Source organism: Palaemon carinicauda, chromosome 2, assembly GCF_036898095.1.
Source record: "Palaemon carinicauda isolate YSFRI2023 chromosome 2, ASM3689809v2, whole genome shotgun sequence".
In the NCBI taxonomy this organism is placed as follows: Eukaryota; Metazoa; Arthropoda; class Malacostraca; order Decapoda; family Palaemonidae; genus Palaemon; species Palaemon carinicauda.
In genome coordinates this window covers 30,536,463-30,562,377 of record NC_090726.1, presented here as the reverse complement: position 1 = coordinate 30,562,377, position 25,915 = coordinate 30,536,463, and the positions used below count along the sequence as shown (strand labels likewise).

The window sequence follows — 25,915 nt, the reverse complement described above, 5'->3', positions numbered from 1 at the left end:
TAATATAATAAAGATAACACTTACATCCAATTCAAGTTACCATTGCAATTTATATTCAGCATAATAATGGACAGGAAATCTTAAATAGTAAACAGAATACTACAGAAATAATTTAACATGACATTAAATACTTTAATAAAAAGTTCTTATCTTAGGGAAACACATTACTGTATAATTCAACAGCAGTATTTTTTTTGTCCTTCCCATATTCTTACCTAGAGCTTTCCAGTAGGTATCATTTCGATGTTTCCCAGCTCCAAATGTAGAAAAACTTTTCCAGTGTGGCTTGACACGCTGACAATTTGATCCTTTCAAAATAAGGACAATAGAGCCAAAAGCACTCATTCCTCCGCAGCTCTGTGAATAAAAATATAACAAATTTAAAAATATAATTTGTATTTTTCCTAGCTACACAAACCTGACTCCTTTAAAATAACAAACATGTTTTCAATGGAGCTGAAACAGCCCCTGAATTCATTAACAAGGTCGTTAACGACAGGTGGTGAGCATTGGCGAAAATAGACCAGTCCCTCCACCAGTTGGAAGCGTGTCACTATTGCCCTTTGGTTCAGAACTGAAAGGGGTGGTTGAGGCAGGAAGTTTACCTTTCAAAGACTCAGGTTCATATAGGTACGAAAAATACAAATTACTTTTAAAATTTATTTGATCATATGAGTACACAAACCTTTCGTCCTTTAAAATAGGGAGACTCACTGATTGGTGGGTCGGACGTCCCCCAGAACCGAAACTGGTTGGTTCTTTTTCTTCCCTAAAAGTGTCAATCTGCACAGTCCCGTACTGGAGAGAAGACAATGACTATAGCAACTTCATATCTATCTATCATAAGGATTAGTAGACTAATAGGGCCTGGCTTATCCAAGAAGATTCCTACATGGTCAAAGGATAATATATATGTACCTGTGTATGGTGATTAATGGGCTGGTATAAATTCAATCCTCACCCTCTTCATTCGTGAGCATGGGGATGTACTTTTTTAGATCTAAGAAATTGAGCTCAGAAGCAAGTCTTACCACCATCACGTCCAATTCAGTAAGTAAAACTTTTAATCTCTTCGTCCCCAAGAGATGGAGCAGAAAAATTAAGTCAGTCACTCTACCTTTAATTCCAGACTTACAACCATATGTTACCATGGACAAGATGCTTCCTGTCCCTTGTGGGAGCTGGGCTGACTTTACAACTACCTGAATAGCCATCACGGGATCCAGACCAAAGGTGTCGATAGTCTTGTGGGTATACTACCGTAGGTAAAGGCCCATAAAGGATATCAGGCGTTTCCATATCCCAGCCTTCAACTGCTTGAATGTTAGGATGGGGGGATATACCTCTGCCTTTGTGACCGCTGGTCCTAGCTGGTACCTTGACTCTCTCAGCAGTTGAGGTGTACACTATACAGATCATCTCCTGAAGCCAAAACAAAATAGTGCTTCCCCCAAAAAAATTTCTTGGTCCTGCCAGTGCTAAGAGAGTTGCTGACACTTAGGATTGAGGTGTTGGGTCCTCTTCAGATAACAGTACAGAGCCAAAATGGGGCAAAAGCATCTCCTCTTGATCAGCAACCAACGCTTAATACAGAGAGGGGATGAAGATGATTTCGAATCTGGGATTGTGCATCAATGGGTTCTGGGTTTTGGCCACAGAGCAACACTATGTCCGTACTCATTGCAGTTAAAAACAAATGTGACGTGTTTCCAACAGGTGGAGGGGCGTGGTTTCTTCCCATGCTCACCTCCCTTAGATAACTACATGATTAATAAAATCAACAGCTGTCCCAGCCACACTGAAATCATATTTCGTATTTTGAAGAACAAAATGTTTGTATTTGCATATGGCACTACTGTACTACATACTGAAATCAATTAACTTGAATTACAATCATCAAACATAAGTACCTCAGTATATGACTCCAATTCTTTCCAGGAGCAAGCTCATAACCCAAAAAAACTCGTAAACCAAAACAGTTTTTCCCATAAGAAATACTGTAATGAGAATCCATTTGACATGTTCCACGCTTTCATAAATACACATAAGCACTTATCTTTAAAAGTTTTAAATGGTAATTTTCGAACAACTTATAATACCTAACTCAAAGTTAACCTAGCTGTACCGACATGTCTTTTCTGAACCTCAAATCCTAATTACTGTAACTGTCAATTTTCATCTTTCCTTTTTCAAATGCTTTCTACCATTTCCCCTTTTCTACAAAATACCTAATGACTTTTGTCTGTCACATTATCTGCAAGAAAATTATAAAAAATATGTTACCAAGGACTCATGCCCTCTTTTTTTCTAGACATACACCTAGTTTAAAAACTGATTGCATACACCAAAAAAAATTAAACTTAATACTGTATACAGTATATTATTCATAGCGTTATATCTCAAATCATATCAAACATTTAAAGCATATCAATTTGAGCCTTGCAGACAATATTTCTTTACACTGAGATCAGTGTTCAATTCTTAACACCAGTAAAAGTGACTGACTGGGTTCATTCCCTGAAACTCAGTTTGCCTCTGTTGACTTGAACAATACATTTGGTATTTAGTTGTCAGTCAACCATTGCAGGGAAAGAGGAGAGAAAACACTAAACACAAGTGTACACGGATCTGTCAAAATTGTATGCCATGAAAATGGGAGGGGCTCGATGATATCTTACTAATGACTCAATTGAATCCACCTGCATATTATAATATGACAAAATAAATGTACTTGCAATATCCCATCTATTAGATGATATTTAAAATATAACCTAATCCTGGCTGGAGATAGGAAAATACTAATCAAGGTAAAAGTCAAGATCTTTAGCACAGTAATAACATCAGTGTTAATGTATGGATCAGAAACTTGGGCTTTCAAGACAAAAGGAGGGAACAAAGCTTGAAAAAACAGAGATGAGAACACTAAAGCAGATTATCGGAGTATCACTGTTAAGACTGGAAAATGATGAAATAAGAAGGTAGGTAGGTGTAATAAAGATTACCAAGATGATAAGTGTCACGACTGAGATGGTGTGGGCATGTGTTAAGGACGGATGGTGGGAAGGGAGTGAGTAGGGCTTGGGAGGAACCTGTAATGTAGAGAAGATCAAGAGGGAGGCATAGAATTGGATGATGAAATAAGGTGAAGGATGATATGGAGAGAAGAGGTTTGGCGGAAGAGGATGCCTTTGATCAAATGTAGTGGCAACCAACCCCTTAATGTAGGGATAATGGTTGGGAAGAAGAATATATCCGTCCTACCTGGTCTAAGCACGAGTGCATAAGGAGTTTGGATGTTGATCATTTGCATTTATGTACTGTCTCTATGACATTTTACAACAGCACAATGACTTCACCCTTACCTCTGCCACTCATGAAAAACCTTTAAACCTTTTAAAAAATTACTAAAAGCTAGGTATAAAAATTAAAGTTGGCAAGTACATAAGGTGCTGTCAGGCAGTTACCTAGCAGACAATTTTCTTTATACCTGAGAATAGAGTGGCTAGCATTACTGAAAACAAGGAATTTGCCCTAAGTAAATGATGGGCTTGTGAATCAAGTTCAACTATTCCCCATTTCACTTATCAATGACACTCATAACTCATAAGTTTTACAAATGATAAGATTATGAATACCTCTACAGTCTTGATAACTTTAACAGCATCCTCAGTAAAATCATATTTTCCATCATCATCAAGAGCAGATTCCACACGAGAAAGACCTTTGTTTGTTGTACCAGAGCCCGATAACCTGCAAGGAAATAAACAGGACCTTCACTTCACTTAAGTTCCTAATTATGATATAAATGTAATAAACTAGATTATGAATTGAATGTTATGTTACCAAAACGCTACTGTAAAATGAAAATGTAATAAACAAAAAACTAGTATTGTACAGTGCACGTTTATGGTTACAAATTCTCAAATCAATTTGTATTTTTCTTAACTAGACAAGCCTCATTCTTTTAATAGGCGCATGATTTCAGCGAAGCTGAAACTTGTCTGTTAAAATTTACAACGAGTTGCTGGTAGTTATTGTTGGGTTGCAGGTAAGCCCTGCCCACCAGAGAGTCCACTGAACAGCCACTTTGACCCTAACCTAGGATTTGAGGTGGAAAGTGTAGTTTACATAACTAAGGTTTGTATAGTTATGAAAATACAAATCAATTTATAGATTGTGATTTGTTCTTAGACAAATACAAACACTCGTCCTTTATTAGGAAACTTATCCTTTGGAGGGAGGAAGTTCCCATAAGAGAGGAGGTGGGAGAAGCACTAAGGGTGGAGGGGCAGTGATGGAAATACGGAATACATACAGAAATGGAGCAGGCATTGAGTAAAATGAAAAGTGGTAAAGCACCAAGTCTGCAAGAGCTTCAAATTGAAATGGTCAGGATACTATCTACAGAGGAGAAAATGGATGTTGGATTTATCAAGAGTGATATGGGAAGAGAAAATTTAAGACTAAAGACTAGGAGAGACTAATGGCATCCACAGTATATTTAAGCAGAAAAATAATGTCATGGAATGTGGTAACTAGAGAATTAAACTAAAAGAGCATGGTTTGAAGGTTATAGAGAGGGTACTAGAAGACCCAGGCCTACATGACTGAGGATTATGGAACATGACATGGGAGATGATAAATGGAGAGGTATTGAATCAAAAGCTCAAGATAGAGACGACAGGCAAAATCTAACTGAGGCCCTTTGCTTCAATAGGCGTAGGAGGTGACGATGATGACTAAAAGTGAGATTGAGAGAATTTTTAAAGATTGGGAAATTGCAGTATGTATTCATGAAGGGGAGAAGGACTATGGATACCACTTTTATAGTAAGGCAGCTACAAGAAAAGAGGCTAGAGGAAACCCATAAGCTCGTCTGTGCTTTTGTAGATCCAGATAAGGCTTATGATAGAATACCAAGAAAAATTATGTTTTGGTGCTTGAGAAAGAGGAAAGACTCAGAAAAGTTGGTTAGAATGTTCAAGATGTACAAAAGAACAAGCGATGCCATGCAATTTGCCTATTAGCTTCACCGAGGCCAAGCCAAGGAGGAATCTCTCTGTCTGAAGACTGTATCTAAGGTCTTATGGGGCTCTCTTGAGGGACGTGAGAACTTGGGTCACATCCCATGCAGGTGGCTCAAGTTCCCTAGGAAAACAAGGCAGTTGTAGACAATCTTCTTAGATATCCAAACATCTCCTGTGCAGTGCCACGTGAAAAGCCTTTTGCTTGTAAGAGACGCTGTGAAGCAAAAGGGATGCCAATGACAAAGAAGGTTCTCTTGGAGCCTTGACTAAAAGGAACAGCAGAGCTAGGTATCATTTGGCGGGTGGTTACTTAGGAGTTACCAGGGTTATTTTGAGACTTGGCATTGTCACCACTCTGTTGATTACTCTTTGAAGCAGGCAGAGTGGCAGAAAAGCATATATATCCTCTAGAGCAGTGGTTCCCAACCTGTGGTACGCAAAGGCCTTCCAGGTGGTACGCGAACACTTTCGGGGTCATGAACGTGGAGAGCAAACGCTACGGAATGTTCGAACTCCTGACTACCCTTGAGAGGGAGCCCACTGATGAATTTGCCCAAGAAATCGTCCATCACCTCTCACTGCTCAAGACTGAATTGAAGCATTACTTCGCGGACGTGACATGTTGTGCCTACGTCGCCAATCCGTTCTCCGTTGATACAGCCAATCTGCCTGTTGGGACCGGGGAACAAGAGGAACTCATAGATATCCAGGATGACGAGACAGCAAAGACGAAGCCCAAAGAATGCTCTCCTTTAAACTTCTGGGTGAGCATGGCCTCTTCGTACCCGACGCTAGCCCGTCATGCTGTTCCCCAGCTACTGATTTTCCCCTCGACGTGGGAGTGCGAGCAGGGGTTCTCAGCCTTCATGGCTATCAAGTCGAAGAGCCGGACCCGTCTTGCTGCGCCCGGGCATGATTTCCGATGTGCTGTGAGCAAAGTCATGCCCCGCATTGACCAGCTGGTGGAGAAGAAGCAGATACAGCCCTCGCATTGAGTTGTAGTTTTCTTAGTTAATTCGCGTGTTCTATTTTTAAAATTATAGAAATAAAGGGGTATCTAATCGAATTTAGTTTCTCTGGAACCAGGTGGTACGCGGCGACTGTACGGGACCTCCAAGTGGTACTCGATCACAAAAAGGTTGGGAATCACTGCTCTAGAGCCACTGACAGATCCACAAGTGGTAAGCAGATGACCAGGAGCTTCTTATTGAGCAGCATGGTGAACATGTCTGTCGATAGACCCCACAGGGCATGAAGCTTATTGCTACTAGAAAATGAGGATACCATTCAACTGTAAGGTGGGCGGGACTTACCGACCAGTAACTACCAGCACCTTATTACAAATCTTAAGGGCAGTGTTCCACTTTCACTGAAATCATATTAAAACACGAAGGTTTGTATTCATGTAGGAACAAACCTTAACTGAGATCTTCTTTTGTCCTTAAAAAAGTGAGGTAATAAGATTTATTAAACAAATAGTTTGTACCTTTCCATCACTGAGTACTGTATGCAATGTTTTTCAATCACTAAAAATTTCCTGTATATCATAAGACCTTTGAGGACATTACAAAATTGGAATTAGATTAACTTTACCTTTTTGTACAATTATCACAGCAGTCAGGTTTGGGAGCACTGTCGCAGGCCTTGGAGGTGAAGTGTGACAAAATGTCCACTCGTCGACACGTAGTGAGCTCCAGAAATTTCTCCATCTTGTTCATCATTTCTTTTCTGTGCTCTTGGTAAGTTTGTGATCTTATCTGACTGAGAAAAAACCTAGAGAAAAAAATCATAAGGTAATTAGTTATATCACAAGATTAACAAGAATATACTTTAAAAGCACAAATCTTATCTAGCAGCTACTCAGTGAAATGTTGACGCTGAATGTAAAGTATAAAAAATGTGGAGGTCATCGAGAAAAACTGTTTGCATAACTTAAGGGGTAAAATATTTTAAGTGGATGGATTAAATTAGATTTATGACCTGGCGCCTTGGTCTCAAAGGTCATTCAGCAACCATGTGCAACTGGGGGTAAGCCCCACTTTCTATTATGAATTACGATTTAAGAAAATGGACAGCAAGAAAGGAAGATAAAACTGAGGTATGTGTAAAAAAGTTAAAATGTTTAGTGTATGGGAAAAAGGAGGGTTACACCTTGTGAAGGGAATGGAGAATGAAATGTATCCGAAAAAGCATACAACTGAAAAGAATGGAAGACTTAGAAAATGCTGTACAGATGGAGTGAAAGAGCAACTGAAACAGTAGGGTTATAATCAAGGAAGCAAATGTAAGGCTGCCATTCTGAGGTTAATTACTTTGTCTGCATGAGGGACCTGACTCACTTCTGTTGATGAGCCTTTAAATACATGAAATTACTAACACTTATTAATGTTTTGTAACATTGTAAAGTAGAGTACAAGTAGTAGCTTTTGTCCAGATTTTTCACTAGAACCAGAGGGGTATATGGCATATTGTCCAAAAAAATAATAAAAATACAAATTTCACTGAAAATACATTCTTTCACACCAGCAAATTTACCTGTGAACTCTGAAGTCTTCATTCGAATAAAATACTGTACACACTGCTGGAAATCCGTCTCGTCCTGCACGACCAATCTCCTGGTAGTACGACTCGTGATCCCTAGGGGCCCCATAATGAATAATCCTTCTTACATCTGGTTTGTTTATACCCATTCCGAAAGCTATTGTGGCAACAATAATTTCAATCTGGAAGGTGAAAGGCTGTTAAGACAGGAAACAGATCAAATAAACACAAATACAGTAATATAAACATAACCTTACAAGAAAATATAATTAGGACTCACTCTCCCAATACCTATAAAAAGCTGATGGAAAAATCATTTATCTAACATACTTTTTGCACTACAATACCTTGTCATATACAAAATTTTCATGAGCTGCCTTTCTCTGAAGAGGAGTCAAGCCTGCATGGTACATTCCACAATTCAAACCAGCACCTGCAAAACAGAACTCTTTTAGTAAGAAAAAAATAAAATTCCCCTTTGGAAAATAATACAATCAATAGCTAACAGACATATATAGAGCATACCATTCAGTAAGCTACACAGACAATGCATTACTTATAAGCATTAATTGATACAGGTAATACCTAGTCTCAGTAAAAAGTCTCACTTTGCAAATTTAGCTAAGTCACAAATTTTAAAAGGCCAATGAAAATGTAACAAATGTTTGTGTAAAATTGGTACTCATCTGTCAATGACCTCCCATTGGATGGAGTTGATAGTTATCAATCTAGGACCAAAACATTATGAAAAGAAGTGAGGGACTCATTTTGGTTAAGATACTAGTATCTACATTCTCACTGCCAGGGAAAACTAGATGTGCTAGTGCCTAAGCCTACATGAAACCAATGCACACTGCCATCCAAAAGAAGATAGAACACATCAGTTTGTGCTGAAAACTTAAAACATTAATCTAATATAGGTACTAATCCACGGGAACCATACAATATGCCCCACCATTAACCCTTTCCATACGATGATGTGCAGTCAGTCCTCGATATTCGCAGGTTCTATCTTCGCTGATTCGGTCATTCGCGATACAGACAACCAACCATATAACTTATTAAATAAAAATTCACCCATTTACAGTTTCGCGATAAGTACTCTCGCGGCCCAACAATTTCAAACCATCCATGCTCCTTTGTACCTGGCCTGCTTCATGCCTTTTGCTTCTCCACATAGCAAAACATAACATCTCTCGGTGACTCACACTCCCTCTTGCATCGCCTCTCCTATAATCAATTTATTTAAGCGAGGCAGATTTGCATCGACTCGCAGGGGTGCCCTTTTAGCTCAGAAAATTTTCCAAATAGCTGATTGGTCAGAAGCATCTTTGTCCGAATACCATCATTGTTTTCAAATAATTACCAAGTAATGCGAGTCAAAACTTGTTTACTAACCTAAATTTCTCCCTCAGATATAGGTTTTGTCAATAAATAATGTTAATGAATAAATATATTATATTCTCCCTCAGATATAGGTTTTGACAATAAATAATGTTAACAAATAAATATATTATAAAGTATTGTGATGGTAAGTCTACCAGCCGAATACAACAACAGGAGCTTGTTTTTGGAAACACACTGCATAACTTGTAACTTTTCACATATTTAAACACAAATTTGGATAAATTACACTAAGGGGTATGGCTAACGGTATGTCTGATAATTTGAAATGAACACTGAAATGAAATTGGAATAGAAAGAAGATAACTTTTCATAAATTCTGACTTATAATAGGCAGAACATCATGAATTTCTACAAGTAAATATATCATACAAATAATACTATAATAAGAACTCTTGACTAGCTAGGTTATAATTTCTATACTACAATGGTCCATTTGGATTGTATTTTAACCCTTTGAGTGTGTACCAACCGTGTGTCACACAATTGTACATAATTATTTTGTATATATTATGCTTGTATCTGCGCTCTTCCCTCGCACTAAAAAGAACCTGAATGATCATGTCTCCGGTTTTGCTCTGTAACATTGTCTGTCTCTCGAACAGGTTATGTCCTGTTGCCTTGAGGTTTTGTATATAAAGGAGAGTGTTCCTTAATAAACAACTCAGTTGATTGCATCCTGCCTTTGAGTTCACAACCCTCTCTCGGCCCGTCACAAGTGCCAACCCCTCACAAAAATATATGTCACTCTAGCTTCACTTTACAACTCATCTTAGCACAATAACTATTAAAAATAGGGTTATGCAATGTTTCTCATCATATAGCTGAATGAATTTCCATTCCATTGATAAATAATTTTACATATTTTGTAAAATATTTGTACATGTAAATAATAAAAGAAAAGAGAAAAATCTGGTAATAACTGGCCATAAAATATATCCAATAGCACAGAAGGTAGTAATATCCATACACAGAATATGTCCAATGGCACTCAAAGTGTTAACCCTTTTACCCCCAGGCTATTTGGAAATTTCAAACCCTTAACCCCCAGGGGGTTATTTTTTTCCCAGCACATTTTGCAGTATATTTTTTTCAAATTGCTCTAACAGCCTTAATTTTTGTCATAGAGAGGTCAGGTTGGTCTCATTCTCTTGGAAAATGCCTGAATTTTCTCAAAATATTATCAAATATATGAAAAAAAAAAAAAAATTTATAGCATTTTTTTGCGAAGACGTACCAGTACGTCCATGGGGGTAAAGGGATGGCTTTTGTGAAACGTACCAGTATGTCCTTTTTGGGGTAAAAGTGTTAAAGAGGACGCGAAACTTGGCAATTTCATTTCAGTTTGAATATTTGATAATTGGCAAACTAATTATCAACCAAATTTTTCAAGATAAAAATCACACTTCTAGGCAGAACACTATTAATTTACAGAACTAACCTTTAAGTGTCAATGCTACCTCTTCAGTTAACTTTTTAGTTGGACAGTATATAATGGTGGGTCCATCAGATGTGTACTTTCCACCAGCAACTCGAACCATTAAAGGACGAATATCTTCAAATACATTCTTTGTCTTCAACTTGACCTCCAAGTATAAATTTGGACGATCAAAGCTTGTTATGGTCACAACAGGAGATCTGTAAAGATGATTGTGAAATGTTACAGTACTCTAAAAAAAACAAATTTCAAATTTTAAAAGTAATTTGTATTTTTCTTATCTAATGCAAACTGAGTCCTTTAATGGGAGTATGATTTTAGCACAGATGGAAACTGCTGCTAAAATTTATAACGAGGTGTCAGGTGTCGATAGAACCGGTAACTGGGTATAGCCGCTCCACCCCTGCCCACCTCAATGAGAAGCCACTCTGATTTTCACCTAGAACTTGCAAGGTGGATGAGGCAGGAAGTACGTTAAATGACTCAGGTTTGTATAGTAAGAAAAAATGCAAGTTTCTTTAACCCTTTTACCCCCAGGCTATTTGGAAATTTCCAGCCCTTAACCCCAAGGGGGTTATTTTTTTTCCCAGCACATTTTGCAGTATATTTTTTTTAAATTGCTCTAACAGCCTTAATTTTTGTCATAGAGAGGTCAGGTTGGTCTCATTCTCTTGGAAAATGCCTGAATTTTCTCAAAAACTTATCAAAAATATGAAAAAAAAAATTTTATAGCATTTTTTTGCAAGGACGTACCGGTAAGTCCATGGGGGTAAAGGGATGGCTTTTGTGAAACGTACCAGTACGTCCTTTGGGGGTAAAAGGGTTAAAAATGTATGATTTGGTCTCATATGAATACAAACCTTAATCATTTCATAGGCCATCTATCTTTTGGAAGGAGGAAGTTCCTATAACCAATCAGAAAGGTTTAAAATCTTTGGATGACTAACATTAGGTCCTCATCAGGAGTAAGATTGTCGACTCCATCCACTTCCTATCATCTGAGTATCAGGGCCATAGGGCTAGGTTACTGTCATAGACAGTGGTCATGGAAGAACTATACCCTCAGGGGTATTGTGTCTGTAATGTAATGCTCAGTAAACTGATGGGTTCATATTACTATCCATCCTTCCCTATATCAGTTGGATGAGGAAAGCACTTCTACATTAACATTGGAAGAATAGTTACTCGGTATGGTGTCTTACCTGCATCAAAGTCTGTTCAAGCAACATAACGGTCAACCAAGACATTCTTACTCGCACCTAGACTAATATTGTAACTATTATCCTAGACGAGATGCTTCTTAACCTTTGAGGAGAAAGATATGCTACACCACCTGCTGAATAGCTACCATAGATTCTAAGAATAAAATGTCAAGAGATTTGTGGGTGCATTCCTGTACATAGTGGGCCATGAAGGCCATCTGATATTTCAAAATTCCTGCCTTCAGGACCTTACCCACTAAAAGATTCCTCTGAAAGACTAACACTATGCCAACCCTTCTGACTTCGTGAGCTGGTTCCTGAGTTGGATGTTCCATGCCATCTGTCGACTGGTCAAGCACTCTATTAATGGTTTCTCGAAGCCAAATAGAGATACTGTATTGCTTTTGGTTATTTTCTTCTTGAGCCTTCATGCACTGATGGAAAATTTCTGCAGTCGTAGTCTAAATAGTTGAGTTCTCTTGAGATGGCATCTTAATGCCATCACTGGGCATAGATACAACTCATCTGTATCTTTGGTTAATTCCCTTAGGGATGAAATAAAAAAAGAATCAAATCTTGGGCCATTTTAGGCTGGGTTTTGCATTTACCCTAAGAACTGGGGAATAAAAAAAGCGATACCTTTCTCCAACCCTACATGTAACTGACAGGATACATCAGTCAATGTAATTTGCGTACCCATTTTGTCGAAGCCAAAGCAAGAAGAAAACTGGTTTTAAGTGACCTATCCGAAGCTGTATGCAATTGTTCGTAGGTCTTATGTCTTCACACCACAGGTGTCAAAGTAATAAAGAATTTGAGGCTCTGCGAGAGGATCTCGAACCTGGGAGGTGTCATGTACCATTAGAACCGTTACTGAACGGTGCATTGGAATCACACCCAACCATTTGAGGATTTACGCTATGGTTTAAAACATGGGAGGTTAGGATTGAATTATTACACTTGAATTACAAACTAATTGTATTTCTCATTTACCACAAAAGGAATTAATGACGTTGAATTCCTAATAGGACTAAAAAGCTGTACTAAGGCAAAGGCAGGCGTGGCAGTAACATCATCATTCACTGATTCTATAAGAACCAAGCCTAGACTTCTCTGAAAAAAAAGCCTTTCAAAACATGACAAATTCGTAGATAATTTGTATTTTTCCTAACTATACAAACCTTGGCTATTTAAGAGGGGTATTACTTTCGGCGTAGCTGAAATGACGAGCCATTAATTTCTAACGAGAGTTAACTACCCACACCGTTAGTTAGCGGGGGTAGGGAGGGTAGTTTTAGCGGGGGTAGGGAGGGTAGCTTGCTACCGCTCCCCCTCACACACCTGTGATTGAGCTCACTTTGCTTGGAGGTAGGACTTCAAGGGGGATAGAGCTGGTGGGCAAGTTTGGTTAAATACCTAAGGTTTGTATAGTTAGGAAAAATACAAATTAGCTACGAATTTGTCATTTGTTCCGTAACTAGAATACAAACCACGCTATTTAATAGAGGTGACTCACCCATTAGGAAGGGTGGACATCCCAGACAGTCTGGCTTTTTGGCTTTGCCCGGGGGCTCCTTATCTGAGTGTGTTAGCACTCAAGAAATAAGGAGCCTCTGCACCTTGCTAAAACCTTGGTACGCAAGATCTGCGGCCTACGCAAGCTGTGTGTTTATGTAGAAGTGTGAGTCGTCCTAGAAAATTGTTCCGAAGTTCTTTAGATGGAAAACTGTGCACTAGGACTTTCCCACTACCACCTCATCAGGGTATGGGGACGTAACAGTATTAATCTTAATACTAGGAACACAAGGGAGCATGGTTTACCTGCAGTGGTTTGAGGTCAGCTATGCAGAGAACCCAGGATGCTGCTTTCCCCAAGAGAGGGGATGATGAAGAAAAGAATAAGGGCCAGTCAAACCTTTTCATTCATGCAGACTAAAACCGGGTAACTATGCCCTCAACCTTCTGCTACTTGTCCAATAAGGAGCTTGAGGTTTTAAACCAGCTGTTGTGCAGCCACCAAAGGACCGATAGAGAAAGTATCGAGTCTCCTGTGGGTCATGTCTTGCTGGTAGTGAGATGTGAACATGTTCTGACGTTTCCACACCCCAGCTTGAAGAACCTGCGTCACTGAATAATATCTTTTGAAGGCCAGGGACGTAGCTATGCCCCTGACATCATGTCCTCTGGGGCGACGTGATGGAGGAGGGTCTGGAGTCAGTGCAAGATCAATGACCCTGCGAATCCATGCTGAGATGGTGTTCTTGGTGACCCTCCTCTTAGTCCTTCCTGTGCTGACGAATAGTGCTGGCACACGAGGACGAGCTGCAGCTGTTCTCTTGAGGTCATCTGTTATACTAGTACGGAGACTAGAAATCCGGAAGGAATCGAATCGAGGATACGCTACTCTCAGGTTCTGAGTCTTAACAATAAACTCAGGGATGAAGCTGAACGTTACCTCTCCCCATCCCCTTGAATGGGTTATGTCATATGAGAGACCATGAACTTCGCCGACTCGCTTGGCCGGGGCCAAAGCTAGCAGGAACACCGTCTTCCAAGTCAGGTGGCGATCTGTTGCCTGGCGTAATGGTTTTTAGGGAGGTCTCTTAAGAGACCTGAGAACTCAAACCACGTTCCATGGGGGAGGTCTCACTTCCGACTGGGGGTAGGAAGTTTATAACTCCGTATGAGTAGAGAAAGTTCTAGCATTGAAGAACATGTCCATTCCTTTCAGTCTGAAAGAGAGGCTTAAGGGTGAGCGATAGCCTTTCACTGCCGAGACTGATAGGCGCATTTCTTCACGCAAATACACGAGGAACTCCGCTATTACTGGAATAGTGGCATCGAGTGGAGATATACCCCTTCCACAACACCAACCACAGAAGACTTTCCACTTTGCCTGGTAGACTGCTACTGATGATTTCCACATATGTCCAGACATCCTAACAGCAACTTGTTGCGAAAATCCTCTCTCAGACAGGAGATGCTAGATAGTCTCCAGGCGTGAAGTCGTAGCGAAGCTACGGCTTTGTGAAAGATGTTGGCATGTGGTTGTTTGAGTAGATTGTGTCGTGGAGGGAGTTCTCTTGGTGGCTCCGTTAGGAGTTGCAGAAGGTCCGGGAACCATTCAGTGTGATGCCATAGCGGAGCTATGAGGGTCATTGAAAGATTTACTGATGTTCTGGTCTTGATGTGTACCCTCCTCATTAGACAGAACGGGGGAAAGGCGTAAACGTCGATGTTGTCCACCGTTATTGGAAAGTATCTTGCCAGAGAGCCTTGGGGTCTGGGACTGGGGAACAGTACAGTGGGAGCCTGAAGTTCCAGGGCTGTTGCAAAGAGGTCCACAGTCGGAGAACCCCACAAAGTCAGGACTTTGTTGGCTATTAGATGATCCAAAGACTACTCGGTATTCACTATCTGAGATGCTCTGCTCAGGTTGTCGGCGAGCACATTTCTTTTGGCAAAAATGAAGCGTGCCGATAGTGGTATTGAGTGGATTTCGGCTCATCTCAGTATCTCTACTGTTAGATGGGATAGTTGCTGCGAAAAAGTACCTCCTTGTTTGTTGATGTAGGCCACTACTGTGGTGTTGTCGCTCATCACCACCACAGAGTGACTTGCCAGGTACTGTTGGAACTGTTGAAGGGCCAGAAAGACAGCCTTCATCTCTAGGAGATTTATGTGGAGGTACTTTTCTGACTCTGACCAGAGGCCTGAGGTCGTGTGGTGCAACACGTGGGGCCCCCACCCTCTTTTTGAAGCATCTGAAAACAGCATAAAATCTGGGGGAGGACGAAAAGTTCCACTCCCTTTCGTAGATTCTCGTCTGTCACCCACCAGTGGAGGTCTGTCAGTTCCGCAGGTCCCATGGGGATCTGGATGTCTGGGGAGTCGTATGCTTGATTCCACCGGGACTTGAGTCGCCACTGGAGGGATCTCATCCTGAGGCAACCATTGGGAACTAGACGGGCCAGCGATGAAAGGTGACCGAGGAGACATAGCCACGATTGGGCTGGAAGTTCTTCTCATCTGAGAAAAGGTCTTGCGACCTTTCTCAGCCTTACTATCCTGTCGTCTGATGGGAAGGCTTTGTGGAGAGTGGTATCTATAATCATGCCTAAGTATACCAGTCTTTGAGTGGGAAACAGAGAGGACTTCTCGAGATTTACCATGATCCCCAGATCTTGGCAAAGTCTCAGAAGTTTGTCTCGGTGTTGAAGAAGGGTTGACACCGAGTCTGCTAGGATTAGCCAGTCATCCAGATAACGGAGGAGACGGATGCCAATCCTGTGTGCCCAAGATGATACTAGGGTGAACACTCTGGTGAAGACTTGTGGTGCTGTGGAAAGACCGAAGCACACCACCTTGAACTGGTATATTCTGTTGTCCAGGCTGAATCTTAAGTACTTCTTTGAAAACAGATGGACTGGGATCTGGAAGTACGCGTTCTTTAGGTTCCGTGTGCACAAGAAGTCCTGCGGTCTTACTGCTAGTCTGACCGTGTCTGCCGTCTCCATGCTGAACAGAGTTTGTTTGACAAACTTGTTCAGAGCTGAGAGGTCAATGACTGGTCCCCAGCCTCCAGACGCCTTCTTTACAAGAAAGAGTCGACTGAAGAAGCCTGGGGATCCGTCGAGGACCTCTTGGAGAGCGCCCTTCTTCAACAGAGTCTGAACTTCTGCCCGAAGGACTTGCCCCCTTGCCGATCCCATGGCAAGGGAGTTCAATGACACTGGATTCGTGGTCAGGGGAGGTAGAGATGTTATGAACGGGACGCGACATCCTAGACTGTTCACGGAGATTATCCAGGAATCGGCCCCGAGTTGCTTCCACCTGTTTGCGTAACTTTGTAGGCATCCCCCCACTGGTGGAAATGCAGGAGGACTGCCTATCCTAGCGTTTGCAGCCTCGGCTGCTCCCTCTAGGATTTTTACCTCCCCAGGAGGACTTTTTCCAGGAAAGGGCTTAGACACCATTGTTTTCGCTGCAGTTGTCGTCATAGTGGTCTTGGTTGGACGGGACTGCTGTGGTGCTGGAGGTTTATAGGGCTTAGATGTTAAAGCCCGATGGAGGAGGGAATCTTGATGGGACTTCCTCCACCTCTCAGCAGCATGTTTCACATCCTTAGGCTCGAACAGAACAGACCCATCTATGGAATATGTCTGAGCCTTTTGATCTCAGCGCTAGGGACCTTCTGGTGGAATCTCTCAGTTACTGCATCCCGACGTTTCAGGATGGATTTTGCCCAAAAGTTCAAGACTTGGTGGGCAAGAAACTCGATCGTGCGAGTACCTGAAAGAAGGAAGGTTTCCATAGCTTTCCTGTTACGTTCCTTGGAGAAATCCTCCGATCGTATCAGGATACCTAAGGTCCCCAACCAGATATTAAGCCACGAAGTAGTTTGCATAGCACACTTCGCGACTTTCTCCTGGTTGAGGATCTCGGCTGCCGAGAACGAGACCTGCCAGTTGGAGTCTCTCTCAAGAGGGACTCCCCTGGTTAGCTCTTCCAGCGAGTGGTGAAGTGGAAGAGCTGAACAAGGCTCCTCCAGGATCTCGAAGTACCTCCTCTGCTGTACGCGAGGAGGTGGGAGGAGCTTATTCGTGGCACCGGAACGGTTGGAGGAGGACATCTCGGAGAGCTGCTGGGCGATCTTGTCCCTGGTACTCTTTACCCCTTGAAACCAGGGCAGGGCTGCACGGGTCTTAGAGGGTTTTTGAGTACCAAAGACGCGGTTTAGGACCGTGTCTTTGCCCTCTCGAGGGAGGATCTCCGGGTCGGAAAACCCGTTGAGAACCCTCATTAGAGTCAGAACCTGCCAAAATGCGTGTCCTGACTCCTGCTGGTCTCCTCCTGTTGTAAGACTTGCAGCAAAGTCTCCTTCTATCCCCAAAGGCTCTTCTTGGGGAGAGTCGAGGACATTCCCTGAGTGGCTGGCTGGCTCCATCCTAGCCCTAGTGGAGGACTTTGGCAATGTTTTGGAGTCTTTAGATTCCTTCCAGGGAAGGATGTAAGACTCCAACATTGATGAGGTTGGCATGTCCCTTCTATTCCCAGACTGTGAGGAACTCTCGGAGTGAAGAGAGGTTTCCTCCATTGGTGCGATGGGGGAAAATCTCTCTTCGCGTGGTTCCCTTGGTGACGGGAGGAACTTACCTTGATGGTCTTAGTGGAGTCAGTTTCGCCCTCGGGGAAGTGACCGCGTCCAAAACTCCTTTTTTCCTCTTCAAAGGGGTAGAGGAAGCCATGGATCCATGTCCTAGATCAGAGAGGACAGGCTTTAAAGCCTGGGTTACGGCTCTGATCAGGGCACTGAACCAGGGCTGTTGGCTGACAGACGCACTGTCAGACATACCCCCTGAAGGGAAAGGAACCGAAGGATCCCTGGGAGGAGTTAGTGGAATGGGTAGGTTCACCTTAGGAAGTAGTTTTGAGATCCTGAACCCCTCTGCATGTTCCCTTCTCCCACAATGCACGGAGGTATGTGCTTGCAGGTAGGGGAATGAGGCGATAGCGACCTTGCCGGATGTCGTTCTTTGTGGTGAGCACTGAGCAGGCTCGCGCGGGAGAATATTGGCGCTCGCGCGAGGGCGAGTAATGGTGCTTGCGCGTGGGAGAGTGTTGGCGCTCGTGCGGGCGCGCAGGAGAATCCCGATGTGCACGCGGGAGAGTGTTCGCGAGCGTCTGTTGAAGAATTAGGGCGCGCGCGCAGGAGAACGTCTCCAAGCACGCGGGTGCGCAGTAGAATCACGATGGGCGTGCAGGAGAATGTTGGCGCGCGTCTTTGGGAGAGAGAGGGCACGAGTATCTCTGTGAGCGCGAGGCTGGTGAGGGCTGGCGCGCCGGTAAAAGATGGCGCGCAGGTGAGGGCAACAGGGTTGTTGCCTCACCTACGAACTTGCGTGCAGGAGAGTGATGGTGCGCAGGTTTTGTCTGGTGCGTTAGCTGGCGCGCAAGATGGCGCTCAGGATAGCATGATGTGGGACGCACATGTTGGCGAGCGGGAGAGCGCTGTTGCGCAGGAGAACGTTCGCGCGCAGGTAACTGGCACGTAGGTAAACGTTGGCGCGCAGGTGAGTGCTGGCACGCACGTGGACGCTGGCGCGTAGGAGATCGTGAGCATGTAGGCGCAGGGCGCGTTGGTGAAGGAGAGCCCTAGCACACAGGAGATCGTTGGCGCGTTTGTGCATGTGGGCACACATGGGGCATGGTAGAACTCTAGTCAAGTTGGCGGGTAGGCGCATGTTGGCGCGTGAGGTTGTTGCCTTGCGTAAGGGCAAGCAAGATGGGTGGTGCGCTGCAGTGTTGGGGCCTGACGAGCTGCTAATGAGTGCTGATCAGGTTGCGTGGGTGCGTGGTAATAGCGCAATAGCGCGCTCAGGAGGAGCCTTGTTAGGCCCATGCACGAACGGTGATGGAAGGTCGGCAGGTCTGTCGGGTGGATGGTCTAAGTGTCCTTTAAAAGGACGACCATCCACCGAAGGAGATCGCGAATGATCTGCAAAGAGGTCCAGGACCGAAGTCACAAGACTGGTTGCAGGTGCAGTGATGGACGATCGGTCTAGAGGCTCCTCTGTGGGGGACTGCATAGACGACGTAGAACAAAAGAGGCGCTTCCTCACCGCAGGTGAAGCAAGGCCTCTAAGGCGAAGAGGCGACGGGTGCGCCCTCTAGGGGCCGTTGGATCAGCAGTCAGCAGTCCTCCGAAGAGGAGTCTCTGTAAGTGAACTCCCCCAAGGGATAGAAACACAAGCAGGAGAGACTGATGATGAACTTAGTTTCCCCCTCGGAGGATGGTCAGGAACGAGGGAAACTAAGCCGTCAGCTACCGTAGAGTCTGGAGTGCCAGAAAAGATGGGCGACGCCACATGAGACACCTCTGACACAACAACGTCGACAAGTGTCAGGGGATCTACCTGTGACGGTGACAACGATTGCTTGACAGAAGCACCCGGGCGGATGTAATCAAGCAAAAGCTCCTTGGAGCGCGAACCCGTGAGCCCCAAGGAGGACCAAATCTGGAAAAGGGAAGTTAGTGACACGGCCTCCCCCGGGGGGAGAGGTGGAGCTGCTTCGCTAGGGGAAGCAACGTCATCTCTCGAGACCCGAGGTTGGACAGAAATAATTCAGTCTACGCTACTACTCGACAGTTTGGGCAATGGAAGAAGAGGCCTTGGGTTTTTCTTCCTTTGAAGCAACCTTCGAAAAAGAAACATCTTGCTTGGACTTCTTGTTCCGCCGTCGCGAAAACCGTTCCCACTGGGAGGAAGACCACTCCCTACACTCACTACAGTTGTTGACACTATCACACCGTTGGCCTCTGCAAGAAGGACAAAGGGCGTGAGAATTGGTCTCGACCGCCGACATGAATTTTCCACAGGGGCGGTCAGGAAGTCCAGGGCAGATGCGCATGGTCGCAGAAGCCAATTTCACAAACACCGAGTAAGAGAGAAAAAAAAAAGCAAAAACCATTATTGGCTGCCAATTGTCAGCGAGTATGAAGAGTGGCAACGTCCGTTCACCATCTGAGCCGAAAGCAAAGTGAGCTCAATCACAGGTGTTTGAGGGGGAGCGGTAGCAAGCTACCCTTCCTAACCCCACTAACTAGTGGTGTGGGTAGTTAACCCTCATTAAAAATTAATGGCTCGTCATTTCAGCTACGCCGAAAGTTATACCCCTATTAAATAGTGTGGTTTGTATTCCAGTTACGGAACAAACTAGAATTACTTGCAAAGGAAAGTACTTTAAGAATACTTCCTTCGTTTCTCAAATGCAACACAAATCTGAGCTGCTTGTTCCAGGTTTTAGGGTAAGCAACCAGGCAGAAAAGTCAGATTTACCGCCTACAGGGGAAGACTCGCTGGCTATCTGTTATTAACATAAGAGTTTGAATAAATTGAAAGCTTTTAAGGCTCATCACTAACAAAACTTGGTAGGCTCATCACTAACAAAACTTGGTAAGTTAAAAGCTTTTAAGGATCATCACTAACAAAACTTGGTAAGTTAAAAGATTTTAAGGATCATCACTAACAAAACTTGGTAAGTTAAAAGCTTTTAAGGATCATCACTAACAAAACTTGGTAGGTTAAAACAAAACTTAGCAAAGTTAAAAACTTTTAAGGCTCATAACTAAAAAAAACTGGTAGGTTAAAACAAAACTTGGTAAGTTAAAAGCTTTTAAGGATCATCACTAACAAAACTTGGTAGGTTAAAACAAAACTTAGTAAGTTAAAAACTTTTAAGGCTCATCACTAAAAAAAATTGGTAGGTTAAAACAAAACTTGTTAAGTTAAAAGCTTTCAAGGATCATCACTAACAAAACTTGGTAGGTTAAAACAAAACTTAGTGAGTTAAAAACTTTTAAGGCTCATCACTAAAAAAAATTGGTTGGTTAAAACAAAACTTGTTAAGTTAAAAGCTTTTAAGGATCATCACAATTAAAACTTGGCTGGTTAAGTGAGTATATGGCATATCATAGCGTCATTAATTCCATAATAAACATCTAACCTAGTCTCATCTGGATTTCCCCTTTAACTAAAAACCAGTTCCATAGGCACTTAAACTTGAAACACGTTTTCCGAGTGGCATTGTACTCTTCACAACAGTTATCTAAAACATAGTACTATCTCTGTATAGGAATGCTAATAAATCTGGCAAGGAGGACACCTTAAAACGCAATAAAAACTTATTACCATCTAGAAGGGACTACGCTTAGGCATCACCGATGTAAAAACTGAAAAAACAAACCTCTGACACTGCTTGCCATTCACTGATACTGCTTTTCATTACTTTATTATTGAAAGGAAAGAAAATGGGAATATCTTTATTAAATTTTTAGGGTAAACATCGACAAAACAATATTCTGAAGAAGAAGCAATATAAACATCAGGTTAGGTTCATAGAAATAATAAAATGTTAGTAATATAGCCTTCTTTAAAACTGTTCCGCGATAAAATTCTACAAGACTCATCACCAAAGAATGATTGGGAGTACATTGTCAAATAAACCTTGCAAAAACCCAACATGATCAGATTACTCTATTTCTTCTATTACTAGTAAACTAGTACCATGCAAAATTTACTAGCATTTGAATGGAGTAAAAAGTCTGCCTATATTATTAAAAGAAACTAATTACTAGGATTACAACAAAAATAAGACAAGATGGAAACATTTACCTTAATTTAAGTGAGCTACAGATGTCTTGACGAACTACGTGGGTAGCAGTAGCTGTCACAGCAAGAATAGGAACCTTAGGAAATTTGGTTCGTAAAAGACCAAGCTTTCTGAAAGAAAATACAGCCCTTTAATCTAATCAATCCACAATATTATATAAACATTGGCTTCTTTAAGAAATAATTCTTTTCACTGAGAAGTGTCATAATCCCTCTTTAATATGATTTCATTAAGTCACTTTTTATTTTGTAATTTATATAGATTTGTTAATTATTATTACTGATGCTTTCAAGGAACGCAGTTAAAAGACTAGTATACATGGAATTCTGCATAGAAGAATGTAATGCTGATATTACAGATTTAGCTTTTATGATAACATCTTTATTCCTAAAATCAACTTCCACTGTACTATTCATTAAGCTTAAAATAAGGAAAGAACATTGAAAATGAATCGTACCTATACGAACTACGAAAATCATGTCCCCACTGGCTGACGCAATGAGCTTCATCTACGGCAAAGAGTGAAATTCCCTTTCTTTGATTAAGGGTTACCAAAATATCTGTGCAAGCTGCAAAGGAAAGATTAAGATTGTCATAAAAGATATAGGTATTAAATCTCTTAATACTTCAATGAGTTACTGCTAAGAATATGAACCCACTATAAATAAAGTACCAGTACCAGCCGAACTCGGTTGAGTCCCCTGTCAGGCTGGGAGGAACGTAGAGTGGAGAGGTCCCCTTTTCTGTTTCATTTGTCTGATGTTGGCTACCTCCCAAAATTGGGGGAAGTGCCTTGGTATATGTATGTATGTATAAATAAAGTGTAATTTGTGTCCACTGCTTGTGAAAGCACTAATAGGGACAGCCATACAGAAAGAAACTTTATTATTACACAGAGATATGACTGAACAGTTTTATATTTGTAAGAAAGATAAGAACTTAAGTACAAGGTCAGGCTAAATGTGAAACAATAATTTACAATATCAAAGTCGGGTACTCTGCAAGGGTTGTGTAAAGAGGTTCAAAGGTGCCTTAGAAGTAACCATTTTCAAGGAAAATTTCATAAGAATTTCACACTCCTAAAACAGGTCTTGATCATTTCAACCTTTGTCAAAAAAAGGCTACAACGTCCAACCTTGATAAGCAATATGCTGTCAGGGGAGGAGTCCGTATTGTTCATAATCTATACAAAAATTATAAATTAGTTATTGACATAAAAATATTCATATGACATCCAAGGGTACCTTCATATTCCAACCAGTTGAGGTTCCATTTATGTCAAAGGATGCAGCTCATAGAAAATATTTGTCTAACTTCACTGAGTAGTCTTATTAATATTTTTCGTTTTGCAATTTTTTCACTTCAGAACATATTGGTACACTAAATTGCAAATGTTCTGCTTTGAAATTAGTACAGCATATTATAAAAAGCATTATATCATAAAAATAAATTAGTTATTAACAAAATCAGATATATAATAATATACCATAACCACCAAGCAGTCAGTGGGTTTATCACAAATGACATTTTGGATTTCCCAGGTTACCTGGAAAGGTTTAACCCTTAGGGGACTGAAAGGATTTAACAATTACATCCAACATACACTAGGAAAAAATCAGTATCCCATAACATAGAAATAGTTGATGAAACAAGAAATAATATGTTATTTTGATTATAAAATAAATTTTTGAATATACTTAGCCGGTGATTATATAGCTGCAACTCTGTTGCTCGACAGACAACTCTACGGAAAAACTCGCCAGCGATCGCTACACAGGTTGCGGGTGTGCCCAACAGCGCCATCTGTCGACCAGATACCCAGCTCTCAATGTAAACAAAGACTCAATTTTCTCCTCGTCCCACTGCGTCTCTATTGGGGAGGAAGGGAGGGTCATTTAATTTATAATCACCGGGTAAGTATATTCAAAAATTTATTTTATAATCAAAATAACATTTTTCAATATTTAACTTAGCCGGTGATTATATAGCTGATTCACACCCAGGATGGTGGGTAGAGACCAGTAATATATGTTTACACTTTTATGAGCTAAGAGTTTTTTATTTCATTTTAGAAGTTATCAAAATAACAAAAACAAAATAAATAGGTACCTGGTAAGGAAGTCGACTTGAACAATTACTCTGCCTTTTAAGTACGTCTTCCTTACGGAGCCTCGCGATCCTCTTAGGATGCTGATCGACCCCTAGGATCTGAAGTATCAAGGGTTGCAACCCATACAACAGGACCTCATCAAACCCCTAATCTAGGCGCTCTCAAGAAATGACTTTGACCACCCGCCAAATCAACCAGGATGCGAAAGGCTTCTTAGCCTTCCGGACAACCCATAAAAAAACAACATTTCAAGAGACAGATTAAAAGGATAAGGAATTAGGGAATTGTAGTGGTTGAGCCCTCACCCACTACTGCACTCGCTGCTACGAATGGTCCCAGTGTGTAGCAGTTCTTGTAAAGAGACTGGACATCTTTCAAGTAAAATGACGCGAACACTGACTTGCTTCTCCAATAGGTTGCGTCCATTATACTTTGCAGAGATATATTTTGCTTAAAGGCCACGGAAGTTGTTACAGCTCTAACTTCGTGCGTCTTCACCTTAAGCAAAGTTCGGTCTTCCTCACTCAGATGTGAATGAGCTTCTCGTATTAACAATCTGATAAAGTCTGACCAAGCATTCTTTGACATAGGCAAGGATGGTTTCTTAACTGAACACCATAAAGCTTCAGATTGGCCTTGTAAAGGTTTAGTACGCTTTAAATAGAACTTAAGAGCTCTAACAGGGCATAAGACTCTTTCTAGTTCATTGCCTACGATCTCCGATAAGCTGGGGATATCGAAAGATTTAGGCCAAGGCCGAGAAGGCAGCTCATTTTTGGCTAGAAAACCAAGTTGTAGCGAACAAGTGGCTTTTTCTGACGAAAATCTGATGTTCTTGCTGAAGGCATGAATCTCACTGACTCTTTTAGCCGAGGCTAAGCATACCAGGAAAAGAGTCTTAAGAGTGAGATCTTTCAGGGAGGCTGATTGTAACGGCTCCAACCTGTCTGACATGAAGAATCTTAGTACCACGTCTAAATTCCATCCAGGGGTAGCCAAACGACGCTCCTTGGTGGTCTCAAAAGACTTAAGGAGGTCTTGCAGATCTTTATGTTTGGAAAGATCTAAGCCTCTATGCCGGAAGACCGATGCCAACATGCTTCTGTAGCCCTTGATAGTGGGAGCTGAAAGGGATCGTCCTTTTCTCAGGTATAAGAGAAAAACAGCTATTTGAGCTACAGAGGTACTAGTCGAGGATACAGAAACTGACTTGCACCAGTCTCGGAAGACTTCCCACTTCGATTGGTAGACTCTAATGGAAGACGCTCTCCTTGCTCTAGCAATCGCACTGGCTGCTTCCTTCGAAAAGCCTCTAGCTCTCGAGAGTCTTTCGATAGTCTGAAGGCAGTCAGACGAAGAGCGTGGAGGCTTTGGAGTACCTTCTTTACGTGTGGCTGACGTAGACGGTCTACCCTTAGAGGAAGACTACTGGGAACGTCTACTAACCATCGAAGTATCTCGGTGAACCATTCTCTCGCGGGCCAGAGGGAAGCAACTAACGTCAACCTTGTCCCTTCGTGAGAGGCGAACTTCTGCAGTACCTTGTTGACAATCTTGAACGGTGGGAATGCGTAGAGATCCAGATGTGACCAATCTAGGAGGAAAGCATCTATATGTATTGCTGCTGGGTCCGGGACTGGAGAGCAATAGATTGGAAGCCTCTTGGTCAGCGAGGTTGCAAAGAGATCTATGGATGGTTTTACCCCAAGTGGCCCAAAGTCTCTTGCACACATCCTTGTGGAGGGTCCATTCGGTTGGAATTACTTGCCCTTTCCGACTGAGACAATCTGCTATGACGTTCAAGTCGCCTTGGATGAACCTCGTTACTAGGGAGATGTCTTGACCTTTTGACCAGATGAGCAGGTCCCTTGCGATCTCGTACAACGTCAGTGAGTGGGTACCTCCTTGTTTGGAGATGTACGCCAAGGCCGTGGTGATGTCCGAGTTAACTTCCACCACTTTGCTTCGAAGGAGAGACTTGAAGCTTTTCAAGGCCAGATGTACTGCCAACAGCTCCTTG

At 42.0% G+C, this 25,915-nt stretch overlaps 1 protein-coding gene across 1 annotated transcript in view; it reads right to left on the bottom strand.

Annotated features, from left to right (window-relative positions):
• The window catches only part of LOC137623447 (ATP-dependent DNA helicase RecQ-like), a 128,783-nt gene that overhangs the window by 67,285 nt on the left and 35,583 nt on the right, over positions 1–25,915 (bottom strand). The window contains exons 6-13 of the mRNA XM_068354285.1: positions 22,243–22,354; positions 21,788–21,895; positions 10,414–10,610; positions 7,916–8,001; positions 7,563–7,750; positions 6,621–6,800; positions 3,636–3,750; positions 216–357 (exon numbers count right to left, since the gene is read on the bottom strand). Coding sequence (XP_068210386.1) covers positions 216–357; positions 3,636–3,750; positions 6,621–6,800; positions 7,563–7,750; positions 7,916–8,001; positions 10,414–10,610; positions 21,788–21,895; positions 22,243–22,354 — 1,128 coding nt within the window. The remainder of the gene's footprint in view (positions 1–215; positions 358–3,635; positions 3,751–6,620; positions 6,801–7,562; positions 7,751–7,915; positions 8,002–10,413; positions 10,611–21,787; positions 21,896–22,242; positions 22,355–25,915) is intronic.